At 52.8% G+C, this 18,815-nt stretch overlaps 1 protein-coding gene across 1 annotated transcript; it reads left to right on the forward strand.

Annotated features, from left to right (window-relative positions):
- Nucleotides 1-9,680: 9,680 nt before the first annotated feature.
- Nucleotides 9,681-12,978, forward strand: LOC123153643 (gibberellin 2-beta-dioxygenase 2-like). Its single transcript, XM_044572665.1, has 3 exons — nucleotides 9,681-10,084; nucleotides 12,234-12,597; nucleotides 12,721-12,978. The coding sequence occupies exons 1-3, from the start codon at nucleotides 9,681-9,683 to the stop codon at nucleotides 12,976-12,978; spliced, it is 1,026 nt and encodes a 341-aa protein (XP_044428600.1).
- Nucleotides 12,979-18,815: the final 5,837 nt, after the last annotated feature.

An 18,815-nucleotide genomic window follows, 5' to 3' on the forward strand; every position in this document is an offset into this window, starting at 1 on the left:
CGGCAAGCGTCGTCCCAGCATCCGTCCATGCGGCAAGACGGCCGCACCGCAACTCCCTTTCTCACCCCAGCTGGTTCTTCGTCCCGCGCGCTCCGCGCGCCCATGGAGGCTCGAGCTGCACTCATCACGGCAAACGAGCTCCTGCGCTACCGTCCCGTCGACGACGTCTACGAAGAATGGCTCGACCGCATCACCGAGCTCATCTGCGCCGCAGGGGGCTCTCCTGCGCCGTCCGTTGCATTGCACCGCACCCCGCCCCGCGCGGGCGACGAGGCTCCGGCGGCGCCCCGGCTGCCTCCTCCTCAAGAAGACGCCATGGCCCCAAGGCGCGTGGCCCCTGGGCGGAACCCACTCCGTCAGGCGCCAGCGCGGCAAGAGCAGAGCTGCCAGGAAGTCCCTCACCCGCAAGAAGCTGCCCGGACGCTCCCTGCTCTAGCACGTCGCGACCATGCCCCTGCTCCCGCGCGTCAAGACCCCGCGCTGCTCCTAGCTGCAGCGCGTGGGGACATGTAAGACCAGGCTCTCCGTCACCCAAGGCCTCCCGTGGCCACAGCAGGCTACCGCGCCTTCACCACCGAACTACACAGCGTAGGGTCGCCCGGCAAGTTCAAGCCAGACCTGCCTCCTCGCTACGACGGCACGGCTGACCCTGCGGAGTTCCTCCAGCTCTACGAGCTAGGCATCGAAGCTGCCAACGGAGACGAGAAGGTCATGGCGAACTGGTTCCCCATGGCACTCAAGGAAGGGGCCCGCACCTGGCTCCTGAACCTGGCTCCAGGCACAATCTCCTCCTGGGAGGAGATGCACACCCGCTTCATCGCCAACTTCCAAGGCACTCGCGACCGGCCCCCCGCCGTGAGCGACATGCGCCGCATCAAGCAACAGCCCTGGGAAACCCTACAGAAGTACATCCAGTGCTTCAACAATGCACGCCTCAAGATTCCCAAGGTGACTGAGGAGGCCATCATCTCGGCCTTCTCCGACGGCGTGCGCGACGTCAAGATGAAGGAGGAGCTGGCGATGCATGAAGACCTGTGCACTTCCTTGGAGCTTTTCAACTTGGCAAATAAGTGTGCCAGGGCTGAGGAAGGGTGTCTCTCCCTCCTCGAGCTGCCTGCCGCGGACCCAGAAGAGAAGAAGCCCAAGGCCAAGGATGTGCAGCGCAAGGGGGATGTTGTGCTCGCGGCAGAACCAGACACCAAGCGGGGCAGAGATCAGCCCGAACCCTCCAAGGGCAGCCGGTACTGTGTGTACCTCGACCTCCACACCCACAACACCAACGAATGTCAAGAACTCCGAGCTGTGCGAGAAGGAAGGATCGGCCGTCGCCCCGACCGCAGTGACCGGGGCTACGGCCGAGGAGGAGGAAGAAACGCAGGACGCTGGGAAGACCGTGGGCCACGCCAAGGGTGGCGCGGCCAACCTCGCGAGGATCACTGGCAAGACCCGCCTCGCGAGAGAGGATGGAGGGATCAGCCTCGCGAGGGAGACTGGAGGGATCAGCCTCGCGAGGATCACCCGCAAGGCAACGCAGGCCTCCCACCACTGCCGCCGCAACCAAGGAGAAACGAGGACCGCCACCAGGACGAGGAGGCTGGGGGCTTCCAGGAGCCGCGCGCGATCGCCTGCATCTTGGGCGGAGCACAAGCCCCAGCCTCTCAGCGCATCTTCAAGCAGTTCGCCCGCGAGGTGAATGCAGTCCTCCCAGGCTCGAAGCCACGCGCCCCCTCAGGTGGTCGTTGTGCGCCATCACGTTCAGCTCAGCAGATCAGCTCAAGTGTGCAGCTACAGCCGGAGTCCTCCCGATGCTTTGTTCCCCAATCATCAGCAACGTGGTGGTCACCAAGACCCTCATCGATGGAGGGCCAGGGCTCAACGTCCTGTCCGTGGAGACGTTCAACAACCTCCAAGTGCCCTTAAGCCAGCTTCAGCCAACCAAGCCCTTCTCCGGTATCACTGACGGCTCCACGGTCCCGATTGGGCAGGTCCGCCTCCCTGTCACCTTCGAGGCACGTGACAACTACCGCACCGAGCTCATCGACTTCGACGTCGCTCACATTCACCTGCCATACAACGCCATCCTAGGGTACCCAGCGCTGGCCAAGTTCATGGCCGTAACTCACCACGGCTACAACGTCCTCAAGATGCCAGGAAGCGGCGGAGTCATCACGGTGCCCTGTGAAGAGAAGGACGCGGTGTGTTCCCTGGAACGAGCCTTTCAGGCCGCGTCCCTGGAAGACCCGGATCGTGGAAGCAGGAGGCCTCCCGAGACCACCCCCAAGAAGAAGAAGACATCGTCCGGCCCGACCACTCAGGAGGCAGGCCCCTCTGAGCCCACGCCTACCCAGGGGGAGCCACCCTCCATCACATAGGAAAGCGCGCCCGGCGCCCTCCTCAGGCAGGGCTCGGGGGCTCTCCCCTGGAGGGCCACCGACCTGGCTAGGGTCACGAGGGAGGCGCTTGGTCACCACATGGAGGCATGTTTTGAAGCACGTTTCCCTCGAGAAGGAGCAAGGCAAGGAGATCCAGATCCTCAGGAGTTTGTCAGCAAGGCCATTCAGGAGCTACAGGAGTCAAGAGTCATGAAAGGCGGCCGCCGCTTGCCAGCAGTGGCCCCCCATCCAGACGACGATGGCGGGCGGCGCGTCTGCATCGACATACCGGAGCTCAACCGAGTTGCCTCTCTGGAGCACCTCTGGCCCTCGCGAGTGGGGCGCTGCGGAGGTCCACCCCACAGCTATGTTCGCATGCCTTACCGCTTGCGGAACGCTGCTGACGCGTACCAGCGCCTCATGAGGGGCATCATGGAGGCACGAGAGCCCAGGCGTCCCGCAGCCCTGGCAGAGATGGGATGGCCCGCGAGGAGCCGCCAGCGCCTCCGGAGCCTCCCGAGGCCCCTGGGCCTGGGGGCTCGTGAGGATCGGCTCCCGCAGCCCACCGAGCCTGCTACACCAACACCCCTTCGTCCTCAACATCATCAGGTGACATCTTTTGAGTTTTACTTCCAGCTGGGAGCGCCCCCAGGGCTGCATTATTCCCAGGTCGCGTGGTTCCGTCCCTGCGGCGTGTATCCCTTTATTCCATGTTGTTAGCTTACCTTGTTGGGGGCGCCCCTCAGGCTGCATGATCCCCAAGCCACTCGGGCCAGGCCCAGTGGCATGTATCCCATTTGCGTTTATTTCTGATTATGCATTAGACCCACCATGCTTGATTATTTGATACCGGTCCACGGCACCTCTTCTCCTCCATGCCGACCACTTGCACGTTAAAGGGGGGGCACCTGAGCATCGCGACTGAGGGCTCTTACTGGCTCTCCAGCCCTCACCCTCTGGCCTTGTCCATGGCATCGCGACCTGGCATACCAGCGACGGCTGAGACCAACTCGAGGGCCGGGACCCGAGGACGTAGAGTGCCGACATCTAACCAAATTTGCAGGGACACATCACAAGATAAGGCCCAGTGCCAGGCGCAACCCGCCTAGAGGTAGGGCCCCGTGAGTCCTACGCTGGCTCACGGGTGCCCAGATACACCTCGCCAGGCCCTACTGTGCCAGCCACGTGTCAGGGCGGGGCTGTACACGCCCCGGGGGCTCCTCCCGGAGGGGGGCCCCCTCCCACGTACCAGTGGAAGCACCATGCTCCGCGCTGGCTGACGACACTGCCGAGGAGCGGCTATGCCCGTACGCATACGGTAGCACTATGCTCCACGCTGGTGATAAATAACTAAGGGTGGCCCCGGGCCACATCAACCTGAGGGAGCCCAGAGCCCAGTGTCTAGCCTCATCGTAACGCCTCCCCTCGGGAGTGCCGCGCGAGGGGGCTGGGCACGGGGGCTGCGCCTGGGTCACACCCAGACGCACGCCGCCCAGCCAGGTCCCCCTGGGCCTGGTTCATCGCGCGTTTCTTCCCGAGCGGAGCCAAGGTACGAAGGCCGTTTGAGCGTCAAGGGGGACTCCTCAGCATCGCGACTTAGGAGCCTAACTGGTCACGTAGCCCCTCACTCTGTGGCCCCGTCCTGGTTTCCGGTCAGGACCATCGCTGGGTGAGGCACGTGCGTGACCGGGCTCTGCAGACGTAGAACGGTGGATCCACTCACATCATACCTCCCTACATGCAGTTCGAGCGTCAAGGGGGACTCCTGAGCATCGCGACTCAGGAGCCTAACTGGTCACGTAGCCCCTCACTCCGTGGCCTCATCCTGGTTTCCGGCGGGACCATCGCTGGGTGAGGCACGCGCGCGGCCGGGCTCTGCAGACGTAGAACGGTAGATCCACCCGCATCGCACCTCCCTACTTGTTGTTCGTGCGCCAAGGGGGACTCCTGAGCGTCGTGACTCAGGAGCCTAACTTGTCACGTAGCCCCCCACTCCTTGGTCCCGTCCTGGTTTCCGGTCGGGACTATTGCTGGGTGAGGTACGCGTGGGGCCGGGCTCTGCCGGCGTAGAACATAAGCAAGTAGGAAGGAAAAGCGCTAATTTCAAGGAATTCAAAAGCAAATATTACAGTCCACACTGTTATCTCAATGCCAAACGCAAGTTTAAATGCCTCCCCGAGGCATGATACGTGTGCAGGAATTAAAAGCAGGACAGGAGCCACAACGGAGTCACTTGGCGGCGGGGGAGCAGCGCGGAGCGGGTTCGCCTCATGGAGCAGCGGGGTCGGCAGCGCCTTGCTCCAGCTTGGTGCTGAAGGCCCGGAGCTTCCCCAGCAGAGCCTCCGCGCGACCCTTCACGGCCTCGGCAGCGGCAGCGGCACGCTCACCACTCACTGGCTCCAGCAGGCTGTCGAGGTCGACACCGGGATCGCGAAGGTAGATGTGGGTGAGGACCCGCGTCAGTGCTGCAGAAGACAAGACACGCGCCTCGGCCTCGGCCGTGGGGCCAAGGCCAAGGGCAACATCTTCAAGAGCGTGAACCAGGAAGGGAAGCAGCTTGGCGGGGCCGTCCTCGGCGCCAGCCAGCGGGCTCTCCAGGCCGCTGTCGTAAAGCGTCCTCAGCGAGGAGTGAGCCTTCGCCTCCAACTCCGTGAAGGACGCGCGGTCCTCGGCAAGAACCAGGGCCTTGCCGTCCAGCTCGGCCTTCCTCGCCCCCAACTCCTGCTCCAGCGCGCCTAGGCGGTCGCGGCGCTTCCTGAGCTTGGCCTCCCGGCCCTCGATGGCTGCCTCGCAAGCCTTCACGCCTTCTTCCTGCTCTTGGCGAAGGCGGACCTTTTTCGTGAGCTGATCCCGCAGGCCTTGCAACTCGTCCTCCAGCGCCTTACAGCGACCGCGGACGTTGACCACCTTCCCCAGGGCTGCATCACGAGCAGCCTTAGCCTCTAGGACGGCCTGCTTCTCCTCGTCGCATGCTGTCGAGGCCTGGACCAGCGCCGCCCGAATCGAGGCGTCGGAGCGAACCCATCTAGAAGCCAGCTCCAAACGCCAGGCCACCAAGCGGGGGTCGGCGCCAAGAAGATCCTGCCGCAGTCGGTCCAGCTCAGCAACAGCACGATCCAGAACGGCAGAAGGAGTCGGAGAGACAGCGGCCGGTGGAGTAGGAGGAGAAGGCGGCAGCGCAGCCGCAGCATCCTGACAGCTGTAGTGGCGGAGGCAGGCAAGAGCACCTCAGGAGCCACTTGGGCGGTGGGGGCTGAGCTCGCCCCAGTCGGCTCAGCCAAACCTCGCGAGGACGACCGGGCAGGAGAAGCCTGTGCGTCGCGGTCACCCTCCTTCGCGGGCAGAAGCGCCGCCACGGATGGAACCTCGGGAGCCCCCTTCGGCTTCTTTGCTGCGGGCGCCAACCTATCCAAAGATGCGGACGTCAAGCCTCAGAAGTAGAGCAAGAGATAAAGACAAGAATCGAATGCTTACGGGTCGTCGCCAGTGAGCTCAAGCGGCCTCCGGCCAAATTTGAAGCCTGAAAGCTGGTTGGAAGGGTCAACCTCGGGAAGTTTGAAGGCGGAAGGTGCGTCTGCGGTTCGCCCCGAGGCCGGGGGAGACCCGCGGGATATCAGCCCGGTCCTGTCCTTCTTCGGGATCGGGGGCGAGCTCCCGCCGTCCTGCTCGTCGTCGTCTTCGTCGTCATCTTCGTCGTCATCGTTCGGAGAGAGGCGGAGAACGCGGGACCTGCGCCGGGGAAGGGGAGCCCTCGACTCTCCGTCAGTCGCCTCGGAGTCAGGCCCTTTTCCTCGCTCCCCTCCTTCTTCCTCTTCGCTGGAGTCGCCGGAGGGCACGTCCACCGGTTCCTCGGGAGCTTCCAGAGGCACTGGCCCATCCCCGTTGAAGACGGGCATGGACTTCACCACCCGCTCCCAGTCGTTGCGGAGGAACAAGGGCGTAAGAGCGCCCTCCGGCCTCGCCACATTGCCCCCGACCAGAGATTGGAGAACCGCAACCAGGTCTCTGTCGGCCAAGGCCGCGGGGCTCGGACGGGGCCTCCACATTGGAAGCGAGTACTGCCGAAGCGGAGCCAGTCGGTGCTCCAGGAACTCCCTCCGCAGCGATGTGTCGGTCAGCTTCGCCGCTGCCATGTCAGTCGGCCTCAGATCTGCGTCCATCTTCTCCAACACCATCTTCGCGCGGGGATCCGCGAGCTCCGCTCGACCCCAGTCGCTGGAGCTTGTGGGCTGCTCCATGAGCAGGATCAGCCGAGGGTGGATGCACCCAACATCCATCAAGATCCACTTGCTCCTGAAGCCCTCAATCCTCTTCCCAGAGTTCGAGATGGCAATGGCGCCGCCATACGCGACGAAGCTCGCGCACGCGGAAGCAGTCCCATGAGAAGTCCGAAGGTAGAAGTAGTGGCGCAGCAAGGCCACTGAGGGCTGCACCCCAACATGTGCTTCACAATAATAAGCAAAGATTGCCAGGAGAAGGATGGAGTAGGGATGGAGATGCAGAGCCTGTAGCTTGTAATGGCGGAGGACAGAGAAGAAGAACTCAGAGAAGGGAGGCACCAGGCCAGCAACAATGGCACTTACGAAGAGCGGATAGAAGGTGCTCCTTTGACCCTCAGGGGTGGCGGAGCCGACCTTGAACGCCTTCGCCCCATCGATGCCCCACGCCGTCGCCATCCGGCGCAACCGGGCAAGGCCCGCCTCCGACACGTTCGGCGAGTCCAGGGCAGACGAGTACCAAGCTACGGCGGGGGGCTGACGAGGCGCCATGGCTCCCTAGGTCGCGCGGTCAGAGCAGATCTGGAAATCTCGGAGGAAGGAAGGAGAGGCGCAAGAAAGGGGATCTAAGCAGCAACCGGAGAAGAAAGCAAGAAGCAGGGCCTAGGCGGATGCCACTCCTTTATCAACTCACGCGGTTGCTAAGGCGCCCACGTCCAGTCAACCGCCACGCGGCGCCGAAGGCCGCAGGCTGTTAGGGCCCGCGGCGCTTCGCTCTTGCCCTTCCGCCTCCCTGCACGGCCAAGTCCGGGCGCGCCTTGGGCCCGGGGGCTACTGTCGGTGTTCTAGGAACGGGGGTCCCCAGACTTGCCTGCCTGCGGCCTGCGGCGTGGCTCAAAGGGGGACCCAGTACGGCCCATCTTCGCCAACACAAACCCAAGACCCTCGCGAGGGGCCAAGCCTCGCGGGGGGGAGGGGGGGACGACGCGGAGCTTCCTCACGCACGGCCTCGTCAGGCTGGCTCACGAGGGGGCGGAGAGATCAAGGCGGGGTACCTCACGAGGTGCCCATGACGCAAGCCATGATGATTCAGGGCGCCAGGCGGGTGCCAGCCCGCGCGGCGTCCTCCTTCCCTCTTTGGTGCAAAGGGGGCAAGCACAACCGTGGAGTACCGAGGCATCAGGCAAAGGTTGCCATTTCGGTGCAACGAGACCAAGACCAGAAGGACTACGAGATGGAGGTCACCGTGGAGCCCAAGACGGCGTCATCACCAGAGCTTTGCACAGGCGAAGACTTCTTTTGTCAGGATAGCTGATACTTGTTGTCCCCCTTCAAATTAGCCCGCCATTGTTGGCTCCCTTCCCGCTCAATTTTTGGGAAGAGGACCAGGGCCTCTATAAATAGGACTAGCCACCCCCAGGGTAGAGGGGATCGAGAATCAGCCAACCCAGAAACAAGCTGGGGTCGAAATCAGGGTCGATCAGTTGGAGGAAAGTAGAGAGAGAGAGAGAGAGAGAGAGAGAGAGAGAGAGGTGACTGAACTCCTCCGAGCAGTTCATCGCCCCAGCCAAGAACAGACCCTTGCGAGGCTGTTCACCCTTGTATTGTCCATCATCATCAGCCCAAGAGGCAATCCACCACACCACACACTGGAGAAGGGTATTACACCACAACGGTGGGCCGAACCAGTATAAACCCCGTGTCTCTTGTGTTGTTCTTTCCTTAGTTTAGATCCTAGCATGGCGGAGGGGCGCAGGTAGGTAGGGGGCGAAATCTCCGCGCGCACCCCAGTGTTCGAACCTCAAGGGTCTGCCGGAACCCGAAATCCGACACTCATGTTCGCGTTCAAGGCAAAATCGATCGGGCAGCCGGCAGATCCAACCCTGGAAGCCATGCAAGGGGGTGGGGCGGAGAGGGGAGAGCCGACGGCGCACGGCGGCGGGGGCGTCGCGTGGTAGGAGGTGGCGGAGGCGGAGATAGTCAGATAGGATTGGGAGCAGGGTCGTGAGGTCGTGCGGGTGGGTTATTTTTTTTATCTCGCCCGTATCAGTTCGACTGACTTATGACTTATTTCAAGGACTGTGGGTTGTATATTAAAAACACAGGGATCTCTTTGTAATAATGCCGCGACGATGAATTCGAGAGACTCAACCCGTGCTTTATTATTAGGGAAAGACTTAGTTATTATGATGACATCCTTGGCTCCAGATCATCTACTCATATGAAAACATTCTCTTACCCTGCCTAGCTGACAAAACCTTGCGAGTATGCAGTATGTTTTATCGTTATAAGCCTTGCTACTTCCTAGGCTAATAAATCCCTGACCAAATTAGGTATGAATGAAATGTTAAAAATTGTTTTAGAGCTCATGTACATCCACTCTTGATTTCCTTGACTGGGTGATGTACACATCCCCTTCTGTTATGGGGAATTGTTATGGATTGGTTGTTTCTTTCAAGAGGCTAATTGTTTTTATATATGCCATATATATTTACATTTTTTGTTGTTAAAGTGTGATATGTAATACCATCTATGAACCCCAGATCATTGACTCTTACAACCATAAAAGAGAGGCCTTGCTATTCAAATAATATGCCGTTTATCTGGCGCATGTGGCGTAACGGGTCATCTAGTTATTCTAACACCAGGGCCGTGTCTTCACTTGTCAACAAATAAGCACAGAAGATCTTTCTCCACACTCGCCGGCTCTCCGCCGGCGCAAACCCGTCGGAATAGAAAATATACGACGGCCGGCAATTTAGAGAAAGCGAGTAGTATAACTGGTTCTAATCATCCCCGACAACTAAACTAATCAGACGGTTTAGCCCGATTAGAGCAAAGACAACACGCCAACAGCAGAACCAAGTCCAAGTCCGAGCAATCCAATAGGAATCTCCGGAGCTCCATATATCGCCACACACACGGCCACGAACCACCTGGCTGCCCCCATTGCAAGCTCGAAGTAGCAACACACACCACCTTACCCGCCATTGGAGCACGCGCGCGCACACACACAAATAACACAACACCGGTAAAAGGTCCGATCAGCTCAGCTGGTTGCGGGGGCCAAGACGTGCGTGCGTGCGCCATGATGGCGTCCTCTGCAGCACCGGCGTCGTCCTCCGCAGCACCGGCGTGCCGGGACATGGCGCCCGCCGGCATTCCCACGATCGACATGTCCGCGCCGGCGGGGCGGGCGGAGCTGTCCCGCCAGATGGTGGAGGCGTTCGGCGAGCGCGGATTCTTCAAGGCGGTCAACCACGGCGTGCCGCTGCGGGTGTCCGCCCGGCTGGACGCGGCCAGCGCGGCGTTCTTCGCGCGCCCGGCGGAGGAGAAGCAGCGGGCCGGCCCGCCGGACCCCCTGGGCTACGGCAGCCGGAGCATCGGCTCCCACGGCGACGTCGGCGAGCTGGAGTACCTGATCCTCCACACGGACCCCGAGGTGGTGGCTCGCAAGGCCAGGGCCATCGATAGGGACGACCCTTCGCGATTCAGGTATGGCCCGTATGGGCGCATGCATGCAGTGTCCCTTTCGCACATGAACATGAATAAACTTGTACCTACATTCATTGTTTCTTTGTTCTCGGAGCGGCATATTGTTTGGTTGCTACTGCTTAAATACCAAGAAAAAACAATAGGGCAGCCCTTAATTAAAATCCGCCATGTCAAAGCTATATAACGCTATAGCAAATGATTGTACAATGATTTCATTTAGCGAGAGATTGCTCAGAACGCTATAGCGAGCTATTTGTGGCGCTATAGCGCGCTATTTTTTGAGTGCTTAATACTCCTGGTACTCTTGTTGTGTCATCATGCTGTTGCATATGATGATACTGCATCTCAAGTTTTGGAGATCTTCATTATATATGTATTTCACCATATCTTAATCTCTGCATGGCTAAGCGAAATACCACCTCCATTTTCAGAAATGACTTACTGTGTAGTCAAACTTACGACAGAAACTTTTAGAACTTTAATCATTTAGATTTGTAAGACGAGAATAATAGCATTAGACATGTCGTGATTTTTTTTCACATTGTGCAATAGCATATGAATACAAAAAAAGAGTCAAAGCACATGACGCCGTATAAAATCTAAAACATCAGCTACGTACGAATAGATAATTTAGTTTGCTAAATGGTGTACATTTAAGTTAATTGTACGATAATGCCAATAAGAATTCTCATGGTGGGTGGTATCATAGATTAGTATCATGTGGATGATAAAAATGTATGATGCTACATAGTATCATATGTTGGGTGTTTTGTATGACCTACAATAGCACCTTATTTCATGACATGATACCAACATCCTCTCTTTTTCCTCAATTAACAGTATGGCGTGTGAGCACTATGCCTAGTTGACATTAGATGAGGCTACATCATAAACAGTTGTCATACCCATACCCACTGAGTGAGGTCTAAGTCATGTATATATAATATAAATAGTACTTAATGCGTGATTTTCATCATGTTTAATTCATGAATCACAGGAGTTCAGTATTTTATGATTCAATAGCTATTAACCTACATGGCGCCAAGTTGATTGGGGGAAGGGCGCCATTTTTCCGTGTTTGATACGTTCTGAAACATTTTATCAAAGTACTATATAGTTATTTGTTGTTTTACTACTTAGTGTTCTAATTACTGCAAACTATCTATGCATGGAAAAATTCAAAGGACACAATTGTTTCTCCTCCAATAGTGCTTTGTCCAGTTGCCTTGCTCGCTCACACTCGTTGGCTGGTTTGGTCGCCTTGACTCGCTCACTTGGTCCCCCTCGCCAGCGAAAAAACCAACCTCTACTAGTCCATGGAAAAGCCAACTTCTGATATTTTATAGACAAAGAATAATGTGCACATTCTAAAAACTGTTCACATATTTTAAAACGTTCATGGATTTGAAAAACTATTCACGCATTTAAAATTTTGAAAAAAATTGAAAAAATGTTCACAATTTTAAAATAGTTCATCTATTTCATGAATTGAAAAAAACGTCCAGTAGTCTTTAAAATGTAGCTTAATTAAAATTCCAAATTTTGAATGAAGTACGAACATTTAAAAAATGATTTTTTAAATGTTCATGTATTTACAAAAAAGATATAAGAAACAAAAGGAAACATTAAAAAAACCAAGTGAAAACTACGCATAGAATACAAAAAGATAAGGTAGAGAAAAACCAGGGAAACCTTATAGAAGATTCTCAAAACCGAAACACCCCAATACATTCATATGGACTGGCCTGTTCGTTCCAAGGGACTGGCGCCAAATAGGGCCTTCGTGGCCGTCCCCACAGTAATTCGTTTGGGCTTTGGCCCAAATGAATGGGGGAGGCTTATGGGTCTAATTGAGAAGCCCAAATAAATTAGGTTGGGGGGAGAGGTCTTACGGGAGAAGTTTAGGAAAAGAGAATCCTCCCTCGAAGAAAAAAGTCAAAAGAAGAATCCGTACATGCGACGCTGTAATGCCAAATACTCCCAAATGTTACCATTTGGAGGACAAGTATTTCCGGAGGGAGGGAGTATCTACTTGAACCCTTGCAGCTCCATCGTCTCAATGCATGGAGACATGCAAAACAGTGAAGCATGTACCTTACTTCGTCTCCTGTGACAGAAAAACAATCTCAAATAACTTTTTTTTCCCCAGTGAGGCGGTAAACGAGTACGTGCAGGCGGTGAGGCACCTCGCCTGCCAGATACTTGACCTGCTGGGCGAAGGCCTGGGCCTCCGGGACCCTGCGTCCTTGAGCAGGCTCGTCACGACCACGGACAGCGACTCCCTCGTCCGAATCAACAACTACCCACCTTCAGCCACCGGCGATGGCGGCGTGAAAGCCGCGAGCGCCGTCGGGTTCGGGGAGCACTCCGACCCACAGATCCTCAGCGTCCTCCGTGCCAATGATGTCGATGGCCTGCAGGTGCTCCTGCCGGACGGCCGCGGCGAGGACGCCTGGGTGCAAGTTCCGGCTGACCCTGCCGCCTTCTTCATCAACGTCGGTGACCTTCTTCAGGTGACCAGCAGTGCTAGTAGTATCTGAACCAACACTTTTTTCCCGTTATGCTCTGGCAGTTAAAGCCAGATTATAAGGTTATATGTTGAGCTGAGCGTGAATTGTTCTCCCTCTGTTTTGCAGGCTTTGACAAATGGGAAGCTGGTGAGCATCCGGCATAGGGTGATGGCCAGCACCAGCAAGCCAAGGCTGTCAGCTATCTACTTCGCGGCGCCGGCGTTGCACGAGTGTGTCTCGGCGCTCCCAGAGACGGTGACCGCCGACGCGCCGCGTCGGTACCGGCCGTTCACCTGGGCGGAATACAAAAAGACGATGTACACGCTTCGTCTGAGCCACAACCGCCTCGACCTCTTCAAAGTCGTCGGTGAAGGATGTGGTTGATGTGAAACAAGAAAGACAAATGAATCTCTATCTCTTTCATTAATGATCTCTGTACATTATATATCACTCGAGGGATGTGAACGAATGGACATATCCATTCGGGAGGGAGCGAGGAGAGACGCGACAGTTAGAAAAGGCTAACCGCCTGTCGGTTTACAAGGTGGAGATTATCCATAATTAAATATATTTAATTAATTCTTAACACTCCCCCTAATCTCCGCCTTGATTATGTAGAGTCATCATCTTGAAAAGTGCTCCTCCAAAAACCTTGTGGAAAAAATATGAGGAGATATACGTAATATGCCATTAAAAACTCCTTCCCAAAAACCCAGTGGGAAAATAAGGAGAAAATGTCATATCACCATGCTTGTATTACTATTGCCTCATTAAAAACCTTCTATAAGAAACCATGTAGGGAAAAAAACTCATAAAGGAAAAGAGTGCAAGGTTATCGTTCAGGAGTGCACTCCCCCTGAACCTTGCAAATATCAAAGTCATCTCATACTAATTCCACTAACTTATTTGTGGAATGAAGAACTTGATAGACTTTGTGAATAAATCACAAAAATTATCACATGACTTAATTTGCAAGATATTTATCTTCCACCTTTCTTCAACTCATGGGGAATAAAATACTTTTAGAGCCATTCATAAGCCAATGTTGCTCTTTATAACCTGTCTACATCTGCGTAATACAAACAACATTATCTTCATAGATAATGATGGGTGGTTTCTATCGACCAATCTCACTTGAACTTTCAACAAAGTTCATCATTCTGTGAAGTCACATACATTCATGTGATGCTTCATACAAATCAACGATTTCAAAATGACTAGTGGATGCAGCCACTAAAATATGTCTTCTCGACTTCCCACAAAAAGTCACACCTTCATTCGAGGAGACAAAAACCAGTCCATGATCTAGGATTATGGGGATCAAACATATACCCAGCATCACAATATCCAACCATGGTCATATCTTGATTTTTATCATAAAATAAACCAAGATGTTGGTGTCCAGAAGATATGCAAAAATATTCTTCACACCAACCCAATGCCTTTTAATCAGTGATGCATCGTATCTGGCCAATAAAGTCACTGCTAATGACATACCAGGCCTGGTGCAGTTTGCTAGATACACCGGTGCTCTCATTGCACCGCGATATGGAAACTCACGTCCAAATATCTCTTCATCACTGTCGTTAAGACTTAATGGGTCCTTATCTCTAGTAATCCAAAGATCTCAAAACCATAGTTTTTTATGGATATGACTTATCCATGTTGAACTTTCAACAATCTTTTGGATAAATGTGGACTGATGAACAAATATTCCCGAAGGAATACGCTCAAGTTCCAAACTCAAGCAAAGTTTGGTCTCAACCAAATCTTGCATCTTACACTACGTCTTAAGATGATATGATTGCATCATGTATCTCTTGTGTAGCTCTAATGATACTCAGATCATAAACATACACAGAAATTATACAAAAACCCTCTTTGCATTTCTTGATGAATATACATGAACAATCTGAAGGAAATATGCCCTAGAGGCAATAATAAAGTTATTATTTATTTCCTTATATCATGATAAATGTTTATTATTCAGGCTAGAATTGTATTAACCGGAAACATAATACATGTGTGAATACATAGACAAACAGAGTGTCACTAGTATGCCTCTACTTGACTAGCTCGTTAATCAAAGATGGTTATGTTTCCTAACCATGAACAAAGAGTTTTTATTTGATTAACGGGATCATATCATTAGGTGAATGATCTGATTGACATGACCCATTCCATTAGCTTAGCACCCGATCGTTTAGTATGTTGCTATTGCTTTCTTCATGACTTATACATGTTCCTATGACTATGAGATTATGCAACTCCCGTTTGCCGGAGGAACACTTTGTGTGCTACTAAACGTCACAACGTAAATGGGTGATTATAAAGGTGCTCTACAGGTGTCTCCAAAGGTGCATGTTGGGTTGGCGTATTTTGAAATTAGGATTTGTCACTCCGATTGTCGGAGAGGTATCTCTTGGCCCTCTTGGTAATGCACATCACATAAGCCTTGCAAGCATTGCAACTAATGAGTTAGTTGCGGGATGATGTATTACAGAACGAGTAAAGAGACTTGCCGGTAACGAGATTGAACTAGGTATTGAGATACCGACGATCGAATCTCGGGCAAGTAACATACCGATGACAAAGGGAACAACGTATGTTGTTATGCGGTCTGACCGATAAAGATCTTCGTAGAATATGTAGGAGCCAATATGAGCATCCAGGTTCCGCTATTGGTTATTGACCGGAGACGTGTCTCGGTCATGTCTACATTGTTCTCGAACCCGTAGGGTCCGCACGCTTAAGGTTTCGATGACAGTTATATTATGAGTTTATGAGTTTTGATGTACCGAAGTTAGTTCGGAGTCCCGGATGTGATCACGGACATGACGAGGAGTCTCGAAATGGTCGAGACATAAATATTGATATATTGGACGGCTATATTCGGACACCGGAAGTGTTCTAGGTAATTTCAGAGAAAACCGAAGAGCCGGAGGGTTACCGGAACCCCCCCGGGAGAAGTAATGGGCCATATGGGCCTTAGTGGAAAGAGAGAGGGGCAGCCAAAGGTGGGCCACGCGCGTCCTCCCCCCTTGGTCCGAATTGAACTAGGAGAGGGGGGCGGCGCCCCCCTTTCCCTCTCCCTCCCCACTTCCTTCCCCCTCCTAGTAGGAGTCCTACTCCTACTAGGAGGAGGACTCCTCCTTGGCGCGCCTATAGGGCCGGCCGGCCTCCTCCCCTTGCTCCTTTATATACGGGGGCAGGGGGCACCCCTAGACACAAGTTGATCCACGTGATCATATTCTTAGCCGTGTGCGGTGCCCCCTTCCACCATAGTCCTCGATAATATTGTAGCGGTGCTTAGGCGAAGCCCTGCGACGGTAGTGCATCAAGATCGTCACCACGCCGTCGTGCTGACGGAACTCTTCCCCGACACTTTGCTGGATCGGAGTCCGGGGATCGTCATCGAGCTGAACGTGTGCTAGAACTCGGAGGTGCCGTAGTTTCGGTGCTTGATCGGTCGGGCCGTGGAGACGTACGACTACATCAACCAAACGCTTCCGTTGTCGATCTACAAGGGTACGTAGATCACACTCTCCCCTCTCGTTGCTATGCATCATCATGATCTTGCGTGTGCGTAGGAATTTTTTTGAAATTACTACGAAACCCAACAGTGGCATCCGAGCCTAGGTTTTATATGTTGATGTTATATGCACGAGTAGAACACAAGTGAGTTGTGGGCGATATAAGTCATACTGCTTACCAGCATGTCATACTTTGGTTCGGCGATATTGTTGGACGAAGCGGCCCGGACCGACATTACGCGTACGCTTACGCGAGACCGGTTCTCCCGACGTGCTTTGCACATAGGTGGCTTGCGGGTGACAGTTTCTTCAACTTTAGTTGAACCGAGTGTGGCTACGCCTGATCCTTGCGAAGGTTAAAACAGCACCAACTTGACAAACTATCGTTGTGGTTTTGATGCGTAGGTAAGATTGGTTCTTGCTTAAGCCCGTAGCAGCCACGTAAAACTTGCAACAACAAAGTAGAGGACGTCTAACTTGTTTTTGCTGGGCATGTTGTGATGTGATATGGTCAAGACATGATGCTAAAATTTTATTGTATGAGATGATCATGTTTTGTAACCGAGTTATCGGCAACTGGCAGGAGCCATATGGTTGTCGCTTTATTGTATGCAATGCAATCGCGCTGTAATGCTTTACTTCATCACTAAGCGGTAGCGGTAGTCATGGAAGCATAAGATTGGCGAGACGACAACGATGCTACGATGGAGATCAAGGTGTCGCGCCGGTGACGATGGTGATCATGACGGTGCTTCGAAGATGGAGATCACAAGCACATGATGATGATGGCCATATCATATCACTTATATTGATTGCATGTGATGTTTATCTTTTATGCATCTTATCTTGCTTTGATTGGCAGTAGCATTATAAGATGATCTCTCACTAATTATCAAGAAGTGTTCTCCCTGAGTATGCACCGTTGCGAAAGTTCTTCGTGCTGAGACACCATGTGATGATCGGGTGTGATAGGCTCTACGTTCAAATACAACGGGTGCAAAACAGTTGCACACGCGGAATACTCAGGTTATACTTGACGAGCCAAGCATATACAGATATGGCCTCGGAACACGGAGACCGAAAGGTCGAGCGTGAATCATATAGTAGATATGATCAACATAGTGATGTTCACCAATGAAACTAATCCATCTCACGTGATGATCGGACATGGTTTAGTTGATTTGGATCACGTAATCACTTAGAGGATTAGAGGGATGTCTATCTAAGTGGGAGTTCTTTAAGTAAATTAATTGAACCTAAATTTATCATGAAACTTAGTACCTGATAGTATCTTGCTTGTTTATGCTTGATTGTAGATAGATGGCTCGTGTTGTTGTTCCGTTGAATTTTAATGCGTTCCTTGAGAAAGCAAAGTTGAAAGATGATGGTAGCAATTACACGGACTGGGTCTGTAACTTGAGAATTATCCTCATTGCTACACAGAAGAATTACGTCCTGGAAGCACCGCTGGGTGCCAGGCCTGCTGCTGGAGCAACACCAGATGTTATGAACGTCTGGCAGAGCAAAGCTGATGACTACTCGATAGTTCAGTGTGCCATGCTTTAGGGCTTAGAATCGGGACTTCAACGACATTTTGAACGTCATGGAGCATATGAGATGTTCTAGGAGTTGAAGTTAATATTTCAAGCAAATGCCCGGATTGAGAGATATGAAGTCTCCAATAAGTTCTATACCTGCAAGATGGAGGAGAACAGTTCTGTCAGTGAACATATACTCAAAATGTCTGGGTATAATAATCACTTGATTCAATTGGGAGTTAATCTTCCAGATGATTGCGTCATTGACAGAATTCTCCAATCACTGCCACCAAGCTACAAGAGCTTCGTGATGAACTATAATATGCAAGGGATGAATAAGACTATTCCCGAGCTCTTCGCAATGCTGAAAGCTGCGGAGGTAGAAATCAAAAAGGAGCATCAAGTGTTGATGGTCAACAAGACCACTAGTTTCAAGAAAAAGGGCAAAGGGAAGAAGAAGGGGAACTTCAAAAAGAACGGCAAGCAAGTTGCTACTCAAGAGAAGAAACCCAAACCTGGACCTAAGCCTGAAACTGAGTGCTTCTACTGCAAGCAGACTGGTCACTGGAAGCGGAACTGCCCCAAGTATTTGGCGGATAAGAAGGATGGCAAGGTGAACAAAGGTATATGTGATATACATGTTATTGATGTGTACCTTACTAATGCTCGCAGTAGCACCTGGGTATTTGATACTGGTTCTGTTGCTAATATTTGCAACTCGAAACAGGGACTACGGATTAAGCGAAGATTGGCTAAGGACGAGGTGACGATGCGCGTGGGAAACGGTTCCAAAGTCGATGTGATCGCAGTCGGCACGCTACCTCTACATCTACCTTCGGGATTAATATTAGACCTAAATAATTGTTATTTGGTGCCAGCGTTAAGCATGAACATTATATCTGGATCTTGTTTGATGCGAGACGGTTATTCATTTAAATCTGAGAATAATGGTTGTTCTATTTATATGAGTAATATCTTTTATGGTCATGCACCCTTAAAGAGTGGTCTATTTTTATTGAATCTCGATAGTAGTGACACACATATTCATAGTGTTGAAGCCAAAAGATGCAGAGTTGATAATGATAGTGCAACTTATTTGTGGCACTGCCGTTTAGGTCATATCGGTGTAAAGCGCATGAAGAAACTCCAT

The sequence above is a fragment of the Triticum aestivum genome, chromosome 7A (assembly GCF_018294505.1).
Source record: "Triticum aestivum cultivar Chinese Spring chromosome 7A, IWGSC CS RefSeq v2.1, whole genome shotgun sequence".
In the NCBI taxonomy this organism is placed as follows: Eukaryota; Viridiplantae; Streptophyta; class Magnoliopsida; order Poales; family Poaceae; genus Triticum; species Triticum aestivum.